Source organism: Balaenoptera borealis (assembly GCF_965194805.1).
Source record: "Balaenoptera borealis genome assembly, chromosome: 13".
NCBI lineage: Eukaryota > Metazoa > Chordata > Mammalia > Artiodactyla > Balaenopteridae > Balaenoptera > Balaenoptera borealis.
Genome location: NC_138870.1, coordinates 95,412,085 through 95,432,534, shown reverse-complemented (window position 1 = coordinate 95,432,534; position 20,450 = coordinate 95,412,085). Strand labels below are relative to the sequence as shown.

The 20,450-nt window shown below is 55.3% G+C and overlaps 1 protein-coding gene across 3 annotated transcripts in view; it reads right to left on the bottom strand.

Moving 5' to 3' along the window:
• Positions 1–1,545: 1,545 nt before the first annotated feature.
• Positions 1,546–20,450, bottom strand: part of CYTH4 (cytohesin 4) — a 39,319-nt gene continuing 20,414 nt past the window's right edge. Inside the window, exons 4-13 of one of the 3 annotated variants that reach the window (XM_082348980.1) lie at positions 19,854–19,920; positions 18,220–18,338; positions 16,467–16,547; positions 14,778–14,890; positions 12,811–12,959; positions 6,945–7,056; positions 5,441–5,517; positions 4,993–5,064; positions 4,322–4,476; positions 1,546–3,523 (exon numbers count right to left, since the gene is read on the bottom strand). In XM_082348980.1, coding sequence (XP_082205106.1) covers positions 3,451–3,523; positions 4,322–4,476; positions 4,993–5,064; positions 5,441–5,517; positions 6,945–7,056; positions 12,811–12,959; positions 14,778–14,890; positions 16,467–16,547; positions 18,220–18,338; positions 19,854–19,920 — 1,018 coding nt within the window. In that variant the 3' untranslated portion in view covers positions 1,546–3,450. Of the gene's footprint in view, positions 3,524–4,321; positions 4,477–4,982; positions 5,065–5,440; positions 5,518–6,944; positions 7,057–12,810; positions 12,960–14,777; positions 14,891–16,466; positions 16,548–18,219; positions 18,339–19,853; positions 19,921–20,450 lie in introns of all 3 variants that reach the window. The other 2 variants (XM_082348981.1, XM_082348982.1) reach the window with 2 other exon arrangements.

The following is a 20,450-nucleotide window of genomic DNA, read 5'->3' as shown; positions in this document are numbered from 1 at the left end:
GGCTGTGCAGGGCTGACTGCGCCTGGCATGAGGGGAGAGGGAAGGCCCATGCTTATCTGTGCCCGTGGGCGTCTGGGCCTGCTCGAGCCCGCAGGTCCTAGTCGACCAGGTGCATCCCTCTCCGGGAGGCCCAGTTCAAGGCTCTACTCTGGGTTGAGGCCTCATCCCTGAAAGGGGCAGCCGGTCCCATCTCCGGTCTGGCTGCGTCGTGGAACCTCTCATCCACGGGTGGTGGGAGCCCCCTGCTGCCCAGAGTGAAGAGTGGCAGAAGGGTGGGAAGGTGGGCAGAGGCCATGGGAGCAGGGGAGTCCTGGGCCAGCAAGTCAGAGCTGGACCAGATTGCGATGTGGCCCTGCCCGCCTCTCTAGCCACGCCCCCACCCCTCACCGCCGCACCACCGTTCCCACAGTTCCCTGCACCCCCAGATATTTGCATCTCCTGATGTGGAGCCCCAGAGGGCCTTTTCAGTTGACTTCAGTCTAATCAAGAATTCTTGTGCAACCTCCTGTGTGCCAGGCACGGAGCAGTGACAGTCTGGCGTGTGAGGAATTTGCAGTCAGTGTGTGTGTGGTGGGGAGGAGCAGACATGAGGTGAGCTCACTGCAACATCAAGTGTATGTCCTTTCTCCCACCTGATTGCCAACACTCAAGCACAGCTCCTTTGTGAAGCCCAGCCCAGCCCAGCCCTCCACCAACCCCTGTGCTCCACTCTATATAACAGGCAAGTGTTGGCCTGGGCTGTCACTGCTCGTTTGCACCTGTCTTCCCCAGCAGACCGAGCTCCCTTTGAGGGCAAGGGCTTTACCTTCATCATCTTTGGATCTCTGGTTCTGTGTGTGGAACCTGGTACATAGTAGGTGCTCCATAAGCCTGGGCCAAATGAAAGCATGTTGATCAGTCCAACACCTTAAGGTCTTCAAGGAGGGGCTCAACGGTGGAATTTCAGGCAGGGGGCTGGGTTAAGGTGTAGGGGCCACCTCAGTGCCTTACACATCTGAGGGTGCTGCCTAGAGTCCTAAAATTCAGGACCACCAAAATGTAAGCTCCATGCGGACAGGGATTCTGTCTTGTTCCACCAGTGCCTGGAACACTGTAGGTACTTAATAAACATTGTGGAAAGTACAAATAAATGAAGATGACCAAATTCAAGTCCCTCTGTAACACCCCAAGTGATCATTGGAGCCAATCTGTACTTGCATCCTTCTGCAGACAGGGAGCTTATTACCTATCTCCTGAGCAGCATTCTTTCTCTCTTTAGACAGCGCAGCCTATTGGGAAGTTCTTTTGCTTTCCCCCGGCCTTGGCAGAACCAGTGCACTCCTGCCCATGCTCGGAGGGACCTCTGACACAAATCCAGCCCCTGGAGATCTGCCCAATGTGGCAGCCCCAGTGCCCAGAGGATGAGGGTCCAGGGTCCTTGGAGTGTCCACTCTTCCCTGTCTGGCCCTCCTGCACTCCGGCTGGGAAAAGGATGAAGGTGAAGGGGCAGGGTGGGCTCAAGGATGGGAGATGTAGTCACAGGCAGGACAGAGCCCCACTCACGAGTTGAATCATGAGCTTTATTCTCTATTCTGAGTGATTCCCAGAACAGCCACTCATGCCCAGAAAATCCCCTGTTCCACCCTCTCAATGATGGGGGCGGGGGGAAGCTGAGGACCAGAGAGGGGAAGGAAGTGGACTAAGATCACACAGCCAGCGTATAACCAGGGGCAGGAGAGAACCTCAGAGCCCACGACGCCTGGCTGCCCCTTCAGGGGCCAAATGAGGCAGCAGGGGTGGCGCTCAGCTCCCGGGCTGACATGGAGTCTGTGGAAGGCCTCAAACGTCCTGTAAGGCTTCTTCCTGCAGGTGCCCCACCAGATCCTCCTCAGTGCAATATCATTACCAGGTTCTTGCACACCTCCAGAGACAGGGGTCTCACCACTGCAAGGCAGCTACTCTATCCTGACACCCTGGAGAGTGTGCATGTGTGTGGGAGGTGGAGGGGAGGAGAGGTTGCCTCCCTTCCCGGGGGGAATCCACCTTGCTCCGGCTTGCCCACGCAGGCTGGGAGTGGGGCAGAGGTAACCCCATATCCTGCTTTCCTGCCAGGGAACTTCCCTCCAGACACACCCCCAGGGCCTGTGCGACGGGGTGAGAAGTGCTACTGAGAAGAAACCTGTTCGTGGAATCCTCCTCCAGGCTGGAATCTCCCTGGAGAGCTGCCTGCCTGTGGGCTGGGAAGTCAGTTCCACTCTTGATGGTGCTACTCCCGAGGATCTCAGGATGCTGGAACCCTGCTCACCACCACGGGAGCCCTGGGCAGTGGTCCAGCAGGGAAGCTGTAGCTGAGACTCTGCTACAAGCTTCTGTGTCACTCACTGGCGTGGCCGCTGCCTCCAGGCAGCCCTCTTGGTAACCACAGCTCACAAAGCTCTCTTCTTGACTTCTTGGTTGTACCGCCAGTTCCGCCTGAGTACATCTGTCTGGGATGCTGTCTGCCATTTTCTTGAGGAGTCCCACCCGCCCCTTCTCTAAGATGGACATCCTTGAGGATGGAGCCCACTCTGCTCTCTGCCTCCCAGCAGCCTTCAGTCCAGAGCCCCCTCCAGCTCTGGTGCAGACATCTCCAGCCAGAAGCTCCTTGGGAGACCCAGTCCAATCCTGTCCTTCTACCGAGAGGAAGCAGTCTCAGAGGAGGGAGGTGGCCAGCTCACGCCCTACTGGGACCTACCTAAGGCCATTGCTGGCAGGTTGGAGGTTGCAGTGGGGGCGGTGCACAGAGCCAGAAGGGCCAAGACATTTTTCTCCAAACACCGCACTTTTCCAGGAACCAGAGAAGGAGGGTGACTTGGCCGAGGGCACACAGCAAGTTGGAGACAGAGCTGGGACTGAGACTGTGGCATCGGGGCTTCTAGTCCAGTGCTCTCGGGTCTCCCAGAGGTCTTATCGGTGGGTCTGAGATGTGTACGTGTGTCCCTTGGGCAGGGAAGGCCAAGCCCCAGCTGAGGACGGGGGAGGGGCTGGCCGAGAAACGCCCTAAGCAGAGGGAGGAGGCATCACCATGGCGGAGGGTAGGAAGCACGCAGGCCCCTCCTGCTCTGAGGGCTGACAGCATTTCAGAGGGCAAGGAGACATCTGACAGGAGAGGAAACTGAGCCCCAGAGAGAGGGCCGGGTGCCGGGTTCTGGGCTGCTTTCCTCACCCCTTACTGCGGTGGACTTGGGGCTGGGGCGGGGCCTTTCCTGGGTGTCCAAGGCCAGCGGCCTCATGGTTGGGCTTTGAGCCCTCGGTGGTTCCCACCCACCCTCTTTCTTGAGCCCTTCCTCCCCTCTGCTGTCAGTTTGAAGTGAAGGGGGTTGAGGGAGGATGTCTGCGGGCCAGGAAAGGGTGCCCTGGGGTGGGAGGTAGGTCTCCAGGTACCACAGGTCACGGGGTTCCCAGGACGCCGGGCACCACCTCCCAGGAAGCTCATTGCTTGCTGGCAATCTTCTTCTTCCGAGCAGAGACCAGGTCGTAGAAGGGGACACGGGTGATGCTGGCTCTGGAGTGAGAGTAGGTGAAGAGATTTCAGGGCTGGGCAGGCTGACTTAAAGAGTCTCATATCCCAGGGAGGGGTCGGCCTGCCCTGCCTCAGGGGAAAAGCCAGATGACCCCAGTAAGGACCAAGCCAGGGTGTGTCCAGCTTCGAGGGCCTAACCCAGAGTCCCACGGGCGGGGCCGGAGCGGGTGAGGCTTGAGGCCTGAGAGCCTTGGGAATTCTGCCCCCAAATGTCTTTGGACCCCTCTCCAGGCTCCCATCAGACTCTCAGAAGGAGGTGACAAGAGCCCAGGTGGAACCAGCAGAACTGCTTGCTGGTCCCAGCTCTGCCCCTCACTGGCTGTGTGGCCCTGGGCAAGTCCCTCCCCTCTCTGGGCCTCAGTCCTCATCCGTAAAACGGAGGTGAGCGTGGCTTTGGCCTGACGTGCCCCCTTGTTTTTGCCTGCACTGCTCGTTCCACCTAGAAAGGCCTCCTCTCCACCTCCATCAGGTCTTTCCAGGGCCACTTTGGATCCTGATGTTAACAGGCGCTGGGCAAAGAGCTTTACATGCAACATCTCCTGTGATCCTCCACCATCCCTATGAAGTTGGTGCCTCTCTCCCCTGTGTCCTGGACCTGGCACTGTGCCGGCCCGGAGGGTATGCTCACAGAATATGTGTGGAAGGGATTTGCATGCCAGAAACAGGAGGGAGATTCTAGAGTTAGCCCTCTTTACAGACAAGGAAACTGGGCTCCAAGAGAAGCAGGCGCTTCTGGAAGGTGACAGGAGACACCTCCCCACCAGTCCGGCCACCCATTACCGAATGGCCTTGATCCATTGGTCCCGCTCCTCAGCGCTGGAGGCTGAGATCCGGTAGGACTCGTGCTTGCCCTCCACCACTTTGCCGTCGCCATCTGTCTTGCAGGCCTTTATCTTCTGGCCCCGGCAGCTGGGGTTGTAGAGCTCCAGGCAGAACTGTGGGGAAGTGGCCAGGTGAAGGCAGGGCAGGGGTGGGAGGAAAGGGCTGCTATACTGGGCTCTCCGGGAGGCTCAGACAGGCCTAGACACTTGGGCAAGACCAGTGCTCGGATGAGCAGTAGGACATACCCGACCCCCGGGCCTTCCTGTGAGAGGCAAAGGGGCAGAAGCTGCAGCTCCTCACGTTGAGAACTTATTACGTGCCTGGCTCGACCTAAATCCATGATTCTTCTTAAAATCCCCAGTTGACAGATGGGGAAACTGAGGCTCAGAAATGAGCAGAGACTTACTGAACGTCCCTGAGCCAGCGTCAGGAGGAGGCTCTGAGAGTCAGCGAGGTCAGGCCCCCTTGATGCCATTGACCTGCCCCCAGGATCCACAGCCCCAGGAGGGAGACTGAGGCAACCCTGAGCCACCCGGAAGGTGTGATGGGCACGCCCTCTCCTCCCACCCTGATTTGGAAATTCCGCAGCCGCTCCGGCCTCGGGCCTGGGCCTCCGTACCGATACCTACTGGCTTCTTGGGGTCATCCACCTTCTGCACTGAGAGGTTCTCAAGGGGTATGATTCCCCGGGGCTCCTTGTCCTGCAGGGGGACGGGAGACAAGGTCAGGATCTGCAAATGGAGCTTCAAAGCCAAAGGCAGGGAGTGACCTTGGGGGCTCCCTAGACCCAGAGAGAAGTGTGCCCATCTCCCCAGACTCTGTGCAGTCCTGGAGAGGGCAGGGGAGCAGCACGGGAAGAGCCCCGGCTGGGAGTCAGGAGGCCAGACGTTAAGCCCCGGCTCTGCCTTGCACCTTGGCCCAGCCCCTTCCCTTCTTTGTAGCTCAGTTTTCCCCATCTGTAAAATGGGTATGGAGGAGATCCGAAAGATCTCAAGGGGCCCCAAGCTCTGTCAATGGACCGCTTAGTGGGAGTCTGGAAAGGGTTTGGGGGGAGGGGCGGGGCAGGGTAAGGCTCACAGTGGTGAACTCAAAGTAGTAGAGGCAGCTGTCCGTCAGGATGAACCAGCGTCGTTTCCACGTCTTCACGCGGCCGCCTGCGAAAGCCAATGGCGGAGTCAGTCAGCCCTCCTCTGCCCTGGGCCACCAGCACTTCCCTCCACGGAAGAGCAGGGCCTCAGATACTCTCCTCTGGGCCCCCACTTGAGCAGCAAGCCCCCAACCCCTTGCCTGCCGCATCTTCCCCCTTATCTATCCCTTCCCGACTTAAAACCTGAGTGGCTCTATCACCCCCGCACTGCCCCTGAGCTGCCTGACCCAGGCTCCTCCATGATCAGGCCCTGGGGCAGGCTGGTCATTCCCTGCACTTTCCTGCTGCCCTCACCCCTCCGTTCATGCCTTGGCCCGCTCCCTGCTTGGCACTGTGCTAAGCCTTTCATCTTTCATTTGCCAGGCAATGTTCTAGAGATTTAAAAAAACTTTCACTTTCTAATCCCTATAACCACCTATGAGGAGGGGACCATTATTAACCCCATTTCACAGATGAGGAGACTGAGGTACAGAGAGGCTACGTCATCTACTCGAGGTCTGGCTGCAGAGCTGGGATTCGAGCCCCAGTGTCCCAACCCCAGAGCCCAAGTACTTGGCTTCCCACACATTTAACTGTCCCAGGGATGATTATCCCCATTTTGCAGCTGTGGAAACTCAGGCTGAGGATGGGTGGAGGAGCAGGGATCTGTGACTTAGAGCCGCCCCGGGACTGAGGACAGTCAGTTGGGCAAGAAAGGAGGCTGCAGTCTGCAGGGGGGTCAACTGGGAGGTGGGTCTGGAGAGATGGAGGGCTTGGATGGGCACCCCAGGCCAGGGCCCCTGCTCCAACACGAGGCGTCTGTCCTCCCCTGCCCTGGAAGACCACTGTGCCTGGCTGGGCTGCTCCTGCTGGGGCGGCGCCCAGGAGTGTGTGGGGGTGGCAGGGGCATGCGGCCGGGCCCTGCAGTTCCCCTGCCAGATCCTCCAGCTGCAGCTGTGGCACCCGCCACAGCTCCCCTCTGCAGGCCCGAGGCCCTCCGTGTCCCCTAGTCCCATTGAGGGGAGGCTCCCCGAGCCACATCCTGTCACACTCCCTCCCTCTGTCTTTCAAGGACACCCAGCACTCTGCCCACCAAAATCCGCCACTGGCTGGCTGTGTGGCCCTGGTCAGATGCCCTAACCTCACTGGGTCTGGGCTTCCTCAGAATCGCTGCAGGAAGAATGACCTGCGGTTGAAGCGTTTATCTATGAATCAGTCAGCTTCCCGTCCCCACTTCCTGCTTATCGTTCCCCTCCTGCACTGTCCCCTCATCCCCAAGACAGACAGATGGACGGATGGGACAGGCAGACTGCTGCTCCAGGGGTCAGGAGACCTGGGGCTGACCTGACTGCACCCCCGAGGCTGCATGTCAAGTGCATGAGTGTGGCAGCCGCGTTGCGTGAGGGTGCAGGCACGTCGGTGCATGTCCCCCAGCGTGCATGAGCACGTTCTCACCCAGCTTGAGCAGCCAGCCCTCGCGGTCGGGGTTGAAGAAGGTGTGAGTGAGGTCGTTGCCATCGTCCTCGGGGATGGAGAAGGGCTCACTCTTGATGCTGTCGAAGAGGTTCTGCCCCGAGAGAAGGGAGGGAAAGACCCGCTGTGACATTCATCCCAGTCCAGGGCCTGGGTCCAGCCTGTGTGGCCTCGGGCAGGTCACTGGCCCTCTGGGCAAACTCTTTCCCCTCCTGTTAGCTCCTCGTTGGTCCCTGGCTTTCTTGGGGGAAACCCTCCCTGGTCCCCCCAGGCCCAATGGTGCTCCCCTGTCCCCAACCCCATGTCATGCCTCCCCCTGTGCTATTGTAGAATGGAGCCGGTGGGGTGAGCCCCGCAGAGAGACCGCGCTGGCTGCCTCACCCATGGTCCCCACGCTGTCAGTATTTTGCTGTCAGTCTGCTTGCTGAGGCTGACTTCCCCAAGTAGATGGGGAGCTCCTCCAGGAAAGGCCTGGGCGTCATAACCCCAGAGCCTCCCCCAGGGCCTGGCCTAAAGCAGGTTAGCAACTGTTTGCTGACCGAGTGGCTGATGGTTCCCATCCCCCACCTTCCCGCTGGAATCCCAGCCAGTGGCAGGAGAACGTGGCGGAACAAGAGCACCTGCTCAGTGTCAGGCCACCTGGGTTGAAATCCCAGCTCGGTCACTTGATGGCTGTGTGACCCTGGGCACATCCCTCAACCTCTCTGAGCTGCTCTGTCTTCATCTGAAAAGTGGACAATGCTGACCCCCAGTGCTCTAGGGAGAGTAAATGGACTACACTGGGGTCAGAGCCCCCCCCCTGCCCCCAAGTCAAGGGGAAGGTGATGATGAGAAGCCCCCACCTGCACCCTGACCACCCAGCACTGCTTAAGGGTCAGATGAGTGAGTCAGGGTCCATCGCCCCCACGTCTGAGAGTGTTGGAGACAGGATGCTTGGCTGGGATGTGTACACCCACACACAGGTTCACCAGTGTGCATGCATGTGCACGTGCGTGCGTGTGCGCGCACACACACACACACACTCACTCACTCTGGGGCACAGCAGCCAGATTCAGGGCCTCTTTGGACAACATCTAAGGGGGAAGGGGTCTCCTCTTCTCTTAGGTGCAGTAGCTAGACTTCCAGGTGTACCGTGGGTTAGGGGACACAGACGACCTGCTAGGGAGCTGGAGATTGGCTGCCCATGTTGTGACTCAAGATGGGATGCTGACCTAGGCTCTTAAAGCCCCCTCTCCTAGGCAGAGACCAGAGACCTGTTCTAGGGGGTAGGAATTTTCCAGAAAGCAGATTTTAGTTCTCTATGGAGGACTTTCTAGAAGTTGGAGCTGCTAAAATATGGAAGGAGCAACCTTGTAGGGGTAATGAGTTCCTTGTCACTGGAAGTATGCAAGCCAGGGCGAAGACCTCCCTGTGGGAGAGTTGTGGATATTGGCAACAGATCACCCCTGTGTGTTTTGAACCCCCTGCCGTGGGGCACTGCGTTCCATAGATGACCTGCCCAGATTTCCGAGTGTTTGGAAAAAACATTCTAAATTGTCTAATTCTGCTGATTAAAACCAGACACAATGCTGGGTCTCTATCGTTGAGATAATGAAATCATTTCCTTCTGTTGCGGTTGTCTGTGCTGCTGTTCAGATGGTTTCCTCGAAATTTTAAACGAAAATTTTCCCAAGTACTGTTCGACTCCCCAAAGTTTTAGAAATGGTGTTTTCTGGTTTTTAAAGGTCCTTTCTGATCCAGGAGCTTAGGGGTGGCGGAGGGGTAAGAGATGGGGGCAGGAGAGTGCCGGCTGGAAGCAGGTTGTCCTGGGTTTGATGGAGTGGGCTCTGCTGGCTGTGGTGGGGTGAGTGGGGAAGAGCGGGGACCACTTTCTCTGTTTGGAGCCCCTGCATCCCTAGAGCAGCCGGGAAGCCCCGCTTTACCCCTCCTGCCCTGGCCCAGCCTGGCCCTGGGATTCCCCAAGTGGCGGTGGCAGGTTGAACAAGGTCTGTGTTAGCAAGGCCTTGTCAGTAAAGCTGGCAGCACAGACAAATATTCCGAAGGCTCAAGGAGGTGAGCAGGGGGACAGAGAGGGCCTCATCCTTCATGACACCCACAGGGAGCCCCATGGCAGCTTTGGCGGGCGCCCTACAGCCTACACATTCTGCCCCCATAAGGGAAACAGCTCAGTTCACCCACATTTCCTGTACCTTGTACACCCCAGGCTCCCCCCGCCCCCGCCCCCTGTACTAAAACATCCTTGCACCTGGACTTTCTGTCCAGGTAGCTCCGGGGGGTTGACACTCACTGCCCACCTGACACGCCCCCAGGCTCCAGGAGACTGTGAATGACTCCCATCTGGCTAATCAGAGCATTTCATCCTACTGGTCATAGCAACGGGTTCAGAGAGGGACCTGTGACCCATGCCAGTCAATAAGCCTTAATTCAATAAGCCTTAATTCTGGGACTCTAGTTTAAAGTATAAAGCAAGATGGAAGCCTGGAGCTGCCCAGGCCATCTTTGCTGCAACTTGGGGAAAGTCCATTTAAGAGGGAAGCCGACTTGGAAGAGGAGGTTGCTCAGAGATGGAGAGACCAGACTGCGCTCTTCTGACCTCACTGAGCAACTGGATCTAGCCGAGCCTGAAGCCAACCATCAATCCCCCATCTTTTCCATGATATGAGCTGAGATTCCTCCAGCCAGGAAGAAACTGGAAGCTGGGAAACACGGCCAAGATCTCCATCCCCTAATCTTGCTTTCTGGTCTCTGCAGAGGGAAGGGCTTTGGAGTCAGACAGACATGGGTTTGAATCTGAACTCCTCACAGACTGAGACCCTTGGCCAGCTACCTCTGTTGGAGCTCAGTTTCCTTCGCTGTAAACTGGGGATGGTACCTGCTGCCTAAGGTTGTCGAGATGACTTAATGGGCCCAGTATATGGTCAGTTCTGATGGAGATGCTTGGACAGGAACCCAGGAAGTCCGGCCTTGCCTGCAGCAGAAGATGCCCTGAACTGGGGGACTGTTCCCTTGCCCGGACCTCGGTTTCTCCACCTGTGACACTGGAGAGTGGACAAGCCCTCCTTCTGTCCTCTCTGCTTCTTCCCCTCCTCCACCCTTGCTTCCTCTCTGGGCAACCCTGTCAAGGTGAGTGGTGCCAGGTGCTTGAAGTGCTTTGTCTGCTTCTCAGGAGAACAATGTGAGGTCAGTGTCATCAGCCCACTTTGCAGATGGAGAAACTGAGGCCCACACTCAAGGGCACACAACCATAAGGGCAGAGCTGGGATTTCATCTCCCATCTTCTGAGTCTACACCCTGTACCTTTGGGCTGAGTTTCTTAGGCACTCGCCCCGTCCCCATCGGGGTGGCCAGGGCAAGACCCGCTCAACATGCCTGAGCCCCAGCTCCCATCATGCACCTCTTTGAAGCCTTTCCCAGCTGCGCACCCTCATGGTCACGGGGTGACCTCTCTTTAGGTGATGTATCTGTGTCAATTTAATTTCATAAATCAGGTCACTTAAAAATGTTATGTGTCCTGGAGAATCCTTCTGCAAAGCTGCAAACTGAATACCTGAAGGTGCTTAAAGCTGAGTCCTTGCTTTGCACATGGGGAAGATGAGACCCCAAGAGAAAGCAAGAGGACCCCCGGTCCTGAGCAGCTTCCTGTGAAAGCCTTGAAGGGCAAGGACCAGGCCAGTGTGGTTCACTTTGTGTCCTGGGAAGCTTCTGGATTAATTAGCCAGTCCAACGACATAGGTGCTGTGCTAAACACCTTACTAATCCTATAAGCTTACCTACACTAATCCTATAAACCGGGAGCTCAGAGAGGTCAAGCCACTTACCTAAAGTCACACAACTTGAAAATGGGGGAGCCAGGACTTGGATGTGGCTGTGACTCCAATTCTTTTCCCTGCTCAGTGCCTGCCCCTCTCGGCTGCCCAGGAGGATAATAAACCCTTCCCAGACCTCCCAGGAAGAGCTTGAAGCTAAATTGAGATAATAGACCGGAAAGCCCTATGAGAAGAAAGTTACAAGCTCTATACAAATGCAGTGCATTGTTATTAACAAAAGGCTTGAATTGGGAAAAACACCTAAGGAGGGAGCTGCTGAAGGAGGCTCTTTGGGGGCTGAAGCAATAAAGTGGCACCTGGGAGATCCAACAGGACTGGTGCTGGCATGTCATTAACTCATTACCTGCTGGACAAGGTGCGCCCAGCTTCCTGCCCCAAGTACCACAGTGAGATGCGTTACCAGTTTTCAAATGCTTTTCACGTTTTAGGCATTTTACTAAGGGCTGGGGATTTTAAATTATTATTAATTACTCTTAATAGCGACCTAAGCTACCATTTAGAGCTTGTGCTATGTACCCGGCATGGGCTATGCCCTTTACATTTTTAAAAATTACTACTCACAGCGGCTCTGTGACGCAGACATCATTATCCCTGTTCTCCTGGTTGAGGAAATGGTGGCTCCGAGAGGGTGAGTCATTATTTAAGGTCACCCAGCAGGCAAACGGGGAGATGGGACTTGACCTGGGCTCTAACCTACTCTCAAGCCCTCATTTTATGTCGTGCCCCCCGCCCACCAGGATAAACTGTCTCTGGGGACCAAGGAGGGGGGTGGGCTAAGGGCGAGGCTGTTCTCAAACACCGAGGGGCACCAGAATCGCTCCAGACTCAGGCTCTCCCCCCACCGACCAGACTTCTGCTGTCGGAGGTACACAGGGTGCTGAGCTGCCAGGGTGGGGTTCACACCGTCTCCTCCCCTCCTGCCATGCTCTGACCTGGAGGGAACTGAAGCTGTATTGAGCTCTGGGGCGTCTCTGGTCCTAGAAATGAATCGTCAATTCATTTTTGCAGAGCCAGGCTTTGAATCTCACTCCTGTGTTTCTAAAACAGCTCCTGGCTCCACTTTGCCCATAGGAAGTAGGCAAGCTCCTAAGGCTGTCGTTCGAAGCTATGGTCTCTCTGGCCCAACCTTGGTGCCCATCACTGTCTGTATGTATCCAGCTGGCCACTCTGGAAGCCCCTCCCTTTACCAACCAGGTCAGGTGCTGGCCAGTTCCTCTTTCTGGAATGTCCTTTCCCTGCTTCTCCTCTGGGCAAACTCCCACTCAACGTTCAAGGCCCAGTTCAAAAGTCACCTCCTCTGTGGAGTCTTCCAGGATGGCACCCTTCCCCTGCTCCCAGGAGAGTGATAATAGTGTCCTCTGTGTCTCCATAGCTGTGTCTCCTACGGTCAGCGCAGCATGAATCACGCAGGGTTATAATTCACATGTGTATCATCCTCCCACCAGACCCTGAACGTGGGTGTACTCATCCCTGGGTGCCCCATGCCAGGCACAGGGCTCGGTGCAGTGTAGCAGGGGTGGCGGCTGTTTGAGGAGGGGATGGGAGGCCTGGGTTCTGCTCGACTCTCAAGCTGATGTGTAGCCTGTGGAAGACCTGTTCCTTCCTCTCTGAAAGAGGGAGGGGTTTGAGCAGAGTCTGGGGATTTTCAGCCCTGACCCACTGAGAGTCTAAGAATCTGGGATTCCAAAAAAGTAGACCTAGGCTGTGTGAGGCACCCTTTCTGGAAGGTGTGAATGATGGGTGCCCAGAGTTCCCCAAAGGCTGAGCTCTGGGAGGACCTCCTGGGTGTTCAGTCTTGGACCTCCTTCTTAAGATGGGCCCACTTGGGAAAGCCCTTCTGTGGACCAACCTCTTCTGTGATGGTCCCTCTCAAGACAGTTACCAACCTGGGAGGACCATCTCAGCAGCGCCCTCTCCTGGAGTGACCTATCTTAGAGGAGCCCCTCTTGGGCCATGGACCTAAGGACAGGCTCTTCCTGGATGCCTGGGGACGGGGCTGGGTGGGGCCACACCCTTCTTACCCGCAGCTGCTCCTCAGGCAGGTCACTGCCGTCATTGATGCCACGGTTCATGGACACAAAGCGCTCGAAGGGCGGCCTGTCCCGGACATTGGGGTTGTGGAGGCTGGTGTTGAGCATGATGATGGAGAAGGACAGGACGTAGCAGGTGTCTGCGGGACGGGACAGCGGTCACAGTCTTGGCCCTGGCCACTCCCCCCTCCCCTGCCCCAGTCCCTTCCAGGGGCCAAGAATGGGCCGTTTCAATGTCCTGAAGGTCCACTCTGTCCTCCCGGCTTGGCATTTGACGCCTGGCCTCGCCTCCCACGCTTATGGGGCTCCCTGCTCCAAACAAGCTTCAGTTGTCAGTTCCCGAGCCCCTGTGTGCCTTCCCACCCCCCGCTGGGCCCCCTGCCAGGCACTCCCTCCTCTTCCCTTTCTACCCACTTAAACCCTCCCGCTCTTTGGGCTCCAGCTCCAGCCCTCCTCCCCACCGAGCCCTTCCAGCTCCCCTGCCCACTCTGTTCTCTGCCTTCTTGGAACTCAGAGGATGCTTATTGCTGGCAACACTGTTCAGGGCTTTGTCACGTGCCACTTGGTAATCTTATTAGCATTGTGGGGCTCCCGGAGCCGTGCTCCTGTTCCATTATTCAGACTTTCATGTGCTCGGGAGCGAGGCTGGGCTGAGCGTTTGGGAAGGAGGTGATCGCTACTCTATGATGTTTTAAAGCCCTGGGTCCAGAGCCAGGGAAGTCCAGCTGTGTCCCCAACTCTCCGGTTGACCTTGGAAAGTACCTGAGTTCCCAGAGCCTCAGCTTCCCCATCTGCAATATTAGGAGGTTTAACTTTGAAGTAGCTTCATGTTCTAGAACATCGATGATTCTACCTCTGGTAGCAGTGGCACTAATGTTGGTGCTTGCCCTGTGCTAAGCTCTTTACAGCCCTTGACAACACTATGAGGTAGGCACTGTTACCACCACCATTTTACAGATTAGGAAACTGAGACACAGGGAGAGTGAGTTACACGTCCAAGGTCACAAAATTAAGTAGTGAGACTGTGATTCAAATCTGGTGCTTTAAAATTCCTTCCTTCCTACAAATATTTATTGGGTACTTCCTAAGTGCTACAGAATGGGGATTCACTGGTGAAAAAATCTGTATGGTCCCCACCCTTGTGAGACATTTAGACTTGTGGGGCTGACAGATAACAAACAAGCAAATCCCTAATTTGTATATAACTACAAGGTAGGCAAATGCTCTGTAGGACTTGCCCATGGATATACTGCTGAAAAGCTCCCTTCACGTCTCGGAGTCTGTGTTCTGCAGGGACGAGAACACTGATGACCTTGTAGAGTGGATGTAAGGATTACATGACTTTGCATGGGTAAAGCACTTAGCACATGGGGAGTGCTCAATATGTGGACTTGGTTATTGCTATGGTATCTTGAGACCCAGAGAAGAGGCCAGGACAAGCCTGCCATGATGACTTTTCGCCCACCATGTTGGGGGATGTGGAGGACTGAGCTTTGCTGATATCTTTCTATACCCCTTTGCGCCCTGCACTGCTCAGGCTGTTTCATGCTTCTGTGCCTTTGCTCAAACTAGAACTCCTGCCCAAAAGGCCATTTCTCCCCTTGACCTCCTGGAGAACTCCTATTCATCCTTCAAAACCCCATTCAGACCTCAGGACCTCTGGGAAGCCAGCCTGGACACGCTGAGTCCCCCATCCCTGCCCTCAGATGAGGCACTGATGCCTTAGCACCCTGTGCCATTATTTCCTGCCTTCTCTCCCAAGGATCATGCCCTGAGGCAGCTCTGCCTGACAAGCACCCAGCAGAGGGCCTGGCACAGAGTTGGCACTCAGTGAGGGTTCATGAGGAGATCTGGGCTCCCAGGGTCTGGGTGCTTGGGAGAGACCTGAGGGGGTAGAGAGGCCGAGGTGCCTTGGAAGGCAGATTTGTGTCTGGCAGGGTCCCCTCCCACACTGGCACCTGTGGATTGGAAGACACCTGGGTTGCAGAGGCAGTATCGGGTGGCAAAGGTCTCCATCATGCGGTCGATCTTCTGGGCCTCGCCTGGCAGTCGGAAGCTCCACAGGAATTGTCTGGGGGAAGAACAGAACCATGGGCAGTGGAGGTGGGGGAGGCTCTCAGAGGGGGCTTAGGGGCTTCCCCATCCCCCCACCCCCTAAGCTGTTCTGTGTCTCCCAGGCTTAGTCTCTTTATCCTGTAAATGAGAGACTCTGCACCTGTCATCTAGGCTCATGGGTGTGTGGGGGGGTGGTCAGTGGAATTTGTTCTTCGAGCACCAAGACTGCAGGAGGGATCCAAGAAATGCTTTTTCTTCTAGAATACAGGAGCTGAGCGGGCACACCCCTCTGCCCATCTGAGACCCAGCACCATTTACGTGCCAGTCCACCTTAGCCCTGTGGATTCCCGGGTTCCGAGGCCCCTCCCCGCCTGGCCACTGGGCCCTGGGATTTGACTGTGGGACCCTGGAGGAGTGTCTTCCCTTGGCTGGGCATCCCTTTCTTAGAAGTGAATGATTTCCACAGCTTCCAACTAAGTTCCCCAAGGGCAAGGGCAGTGCCTGCTCCTCTCACATCTCCTGCTGAGCTGGGACAGCCAGTAACTGCTCAGTAAAGGCTAGCTGAGTGAGTGAAAGAATGAACAGGTGAATAAATGAACGAATGAATGTTGGAGACTCCCAACCTACCCATCTCCTTTAAAAAGCATGGGAGTCAGAGGGAAGGCCACATTGCTTAGATGGTGGTGGCTTCTTCCTTCTCTGCCTAGCAAACTCCTAATCATCCATCAAAGCCCAGAACAAATGCCCCCACTCAGGAGCTGATTTTCCAGGCATCATCTGCAGCAGCAAGACTTACTAAGCACTTACTGTGGACCAATTCTAAGCATTTTCTCACTTAGTCCTCACCCCCCTATGAGGTTGGTACTGTTAGTATCCACATTTTACAGATGAAGAAACTGAGGCACGGAGAGGTTTTTTTTTTTGTGTGTGTGTGTGTGTGTGTGTGTGTGTGTGACTTTCCCAAGGGGTGAGTAGCAGAGGTAGGATATGAACTGAGCAGTCTGGCTCCAGAGCTTGTGCTCCTAACGCATATACTGTAATGCCTCCCATTGTTGTAAAAATGAGTAGCAACAATAATATCCTAATTAGAAAATAATAAGTAATAATAAATGCAGTACACACTAAGCTGCATTAATAAAATAAGTAAAACAAGCACTAATCCAAAGAGCAGTGGGATGGGAATGGCATCATAATAGTACTAATGATTATGATTAAATATTATTATAATAATGATGTAATATGATAACAGTAGTAGTGGTAACAAGCCAGGTGCTCATCCAGGCAGCCCACACCTATTATCTCATCTAACCTCAGCTCTATGTGGGGGATGATGTCATTAATTAAGTTTATTTATTTATTTATAAAAAAATTTTGTTTTTGGCCACACCACGCAGCTTGCAGGATTTTAGCTCCCGGACCCTCAGCAATGAAAGCGCTGAGTCCTAACCACTGGACCGCCAGGGAGTTCCCTCATTTATTCATTCTTTCTCCTGATGCCTTGTTTGTGCTGTTAGCCACGTGGAGGGTGATGCCCCAACCCTTCCTGCCGTACCACCCTCGAGGGTCAGGCCCCTGCCCCCTGGACCACTCACCTGAGGGCCTGGACGAGGTTGAGGTTGGCGAACTCGTGGCAATCTACAAAGGCCTGGAGGACCTGCAGGTTGATGGGGTCCCTGGCGAGGAGGCAGAAGGGAGGGCGGGACACACTCGGGCATTTGCTGGCACCCACCTCCTGGGGCCGGTCGAGGTGGGGGAGGCCAAGGAGGGGAGAGATGTCCTCCTTCTGAATCCAGCCACCATCTGGTCTGTTCACATCTGTCTGAGCCCACATCACTGTCCCCCCGCCCCCTCCCACACACAGCAGACGCCCCACCCCCCGACGGCTCACCAGGACTGTCCTCACCCGGGAGGGGAGCTCTGGTTTCAGAGCAGCCTGCCCTGAGTCAAATCCTTCCTCTGTCACTTCCTTCCTGGGTGACCCCACACAAGCCACTTGACCTCCCCTAGCCCCAGTGTACACATCTGTAAAATGAAGAGAAAATGCCCACCCCCATTTCCTTCCCCTTCCCAGATCTGAAATCAGAAAGCGCTGCCCTTCTTGCCACCTGGGCTCCCTGCTTGCTTAGGAGAAGGAGAGTGTCCTCTGGGGAGCCTGGGGGAAGGGTTCCTGGCTTGCTGGCCCAGCTCCACGCCTGTCCCCTATAGTCTATCTGCCACCCAGCAGCCAGAAGGGTCCCCTCAGACCACTCCTCTGCCCAGAACCCTCTCAGGGATCCCCACCTTGTCACCTACTACTTTCTCCCTTCCTCTCTCTCTTCCAGTCTCACTAGCCTGCTGTTCTTTAAGCAGGCTTCTGCCCCAGGGCCTTTGCATGCACTGCTCCCTCTGCCTGAAATGCTCTTCCCCCAGAGCTACACTGCTCACCTCCTTTAAATTTCAGTCAAAGTTCACCTTCTCTGTGAGACCCTTTGTGTCCACACTATTTAAAGTCACAGCCTTCGAAGCGTGGTTCCCAGAACTTTCTCATCTCCCTTCACTGCTTTATTTGTATTCCAAAGAATTTATAATTTTCTAACTTATTTTACATATTTTGGGATCTGTCTTCCCCATTAGAATGTACCTCCTTGAGGGCAGGAGTTTTTTGATTTTGTTTTGTTTTTGTTTTTGGCCATGACACGTGACTTGCGGGCTCTTAGTTCCCCGACCAGGGCTGAACCCAGGCCCATGGAAGTGAAAGTGCCGAGTCCTAACCACTGGACATCCAGGGAATTCCCAGTAGTTTTTTTTTTTTTTTAACTGAAGTATAGTTGATTTACAACAGTGTTATTTTCAGGTGCACAGCAAAGTGATTTGGTTATACATATATATGTATATATCTGTATTCCTTTTTTCAATTCTTTTCCATTATAGTTTATTACAGGATATTGAATATAGTTCCCTGTACTACACAGTAAATCCTTGTTGTTTATCTATTATATATGGTAGTGTGCATCTGTTAATCCCATACTCCCAATTTAACCCCCCTGCCCGCCCCCCCGACCAGGAGTTTTGCCTATCTTGTTCACTGGTGTAAATCCAGGGCTTGGAACACTGCCTGGTACACGGTAGATACTAAAAATATCTACTTGTTTTCTAAATGAGTGAAGGAAGGAATGAAGGCAGGCAGGCAGGCCTTGGTTCAGGGTCTGGAGGGGCGTGATCAGTTAGCCTGCTCAACCCCAGGAGTTATGACTTTCCTAACATGACTCATTCCCTTACTTACCTGCACACACAACCCCCTCACCCACACCTATGCACACCTGCACACCCTCATTCTCTGCCTCCCTAAGGCCCCACCCTCCTTACCTCTCCCCCAGGTAGGTGCCGATGGCCGTCTTGTTGAGGCCCTCGCCCTTGTACAAGAACTGGGCGATATCTTGGACATCAGGGGTTAGCAGCTTGTGCTCAGTGAGATACTGGATGCCCTGGAGGTGGTACACAGAGCCTGTGAGTAGCCCCGCCCAGCGGCTGGCCTGGGAGGAGGGAGGGAGGGAGCCCCCGTGGCCAGAGCCCTGGGCCTGGCATTCTAGCATTGGCAGAGCTTGTTCCGGGATGTTGTGTCCCCTCCATAAAAGAAGTTGCCTTTGTAAGGTGGTGAGTTCCCCATCAGCAGAGACGTGCAAAGAGAGATGGGGTTCCTGCCTTGAACCAGGTTCATGCCAGGTGCTCCCCAGGGTTCCCTTCAGTCTGACACTCTTTTATGATATGCTTCGGTGATTCTATGAATTTATAATTTTAAGATTGAATGATTCAGCCCTTCCTTTTGTCCCCCTTAAAATTCATATTATTTAAACATAGTGTTTCATTTTTTCTTACAAGTAATCTATGTCCATTGTATAAAAATTAGAAAAAAACTGCTCAGTCAAAAGGAGAGGAAATTGCTCAGTCCTACCACTTGGAGGTAGATGGTTTCCTGGGTGGTCCTTTCCTCCCTTTTCTGTGTGAAAATGGGAGTGTGCCTCGCCCGATTTTCTGATTTGACAATATCTCAGACATCTCTCCCCACAACCCAGGCACTTGAAGTCTGTCATCTAATTTTAGGAGTTTGAGGGGTTGGTGTCTGGTTTTCCGTGATGATGCCTTCCAGCCCCTATCCCTTTTGGAGAAGAGGCTGCTGGGATAGGGGGGACAGGTTGTAGAGGGCTCTGAGTGACAGGCAGATGGCCCAGGGGACCCCTCAGTGGCCCCTCCCTGAGGGGCGCTCAGGCAGGATCAGGTAGGAAGTGAGTTAGCGCATGCGTGCGTGTGTGTGTGTGCGTGTGTATGTGTGTGTGTGTGGTCTGTGTGGTCCCTGTGGATGGGGGCAGGGGTTGATTGCTGTGCCAGTGGGACATGGGAGGCCTGTGATGGGGAAGAGGCAGCCTTCTAAGCGAGAGCAGTGAATTTCCAGGGATCCCTTGGCTTCCCTGACCCCACCTCCGTGTGTCAACTTGTGGCTTCCTCCTGTCTCAGCTCCTACAGGAAAGGAGCCCAGGGCCACCTGGCTGGGCAAGGGGTGGGGACTGGGGGTGCTCTGGGGCCAGTGGGGGTGGGGCCGGGGGTGGGGTTAGAGCGTAGCTGAGCCCTGAGCGCTCAGGGCTCCACGCCAGTGTCCCAGGACTGGCTCCCCCAGCTGAGGGGCTGGAAGACACTTCCGGAGACTGAGCCCCAGAGTTTAAGGGCCCCACTGCCCAAAGTCCAACTCACAGAGCAGGGGACAGACATCACAGACCCCACCCCATCCTCCTGGCTCCCACCTCATGCCCTGGGGCTACTATGCTGTGGGAAGGCGGAGCCCCCAGCCATAACAGGCGCAGGATAAGATGCTGAGCCCGGCAGGGCTTCAGTTTCCTCATCTGTAAAGTGGGTAATTGTGTCAGTTGAGGGGAAGAAGAGGACATTGTGGAGGGACCCAGCATGTAGCTCTCCCGGCCCCTTGACTCGGCCCCCGCACTGCCTACCTTCACGGGGTCCATGTTGAATTTCTTGCGCCCGATGCCCAGCTCCTTCTCCTTCTGGGCCATGCGGCTGTAGACAGGAAGACATCAGCCTGGACGCCCCCGGACCCTGGGACACCCCTCCAATCCCCGAGGATGCTTCCCTCAGCTAGAGCCAGTATTCCCTAAGGGCCTCCAAGTGGGGCTGGAATCACCGGGGAAAATGTGAGAAATGCAGGGTCTGGGCCCCTTCCTGAGCTACGAGACCATATTTCCAATGGGCCCAGCTCTGGAGCTGTGGCCTCAGGAGCCAGAGATGCTTCTGGGGGGGGATTTAGAGGGGTCCCGTGCTTAGAGGGGGAGCAAGATAACAGGGAGGTTGGGGGTGAGAGCACAGGCTCTGGAGACAGGCTCCTGGTGCAAATCCCACTCATCTCTCTGGGACTCAGTTTCCTCATCTGTAGAATGCGGTGACTCTACCACCTGCCCCCCAAGCATTGTTGAGAGGTTAAAGCATTGAAAATAGCTAGTGTTAGGTGCCATGTAAATGTTATGTTGTTGTCATTGTTGGGGCTGGAGACACAGGGGCAGTGCACGTGTGTATGCGGGCATGAGTGCATG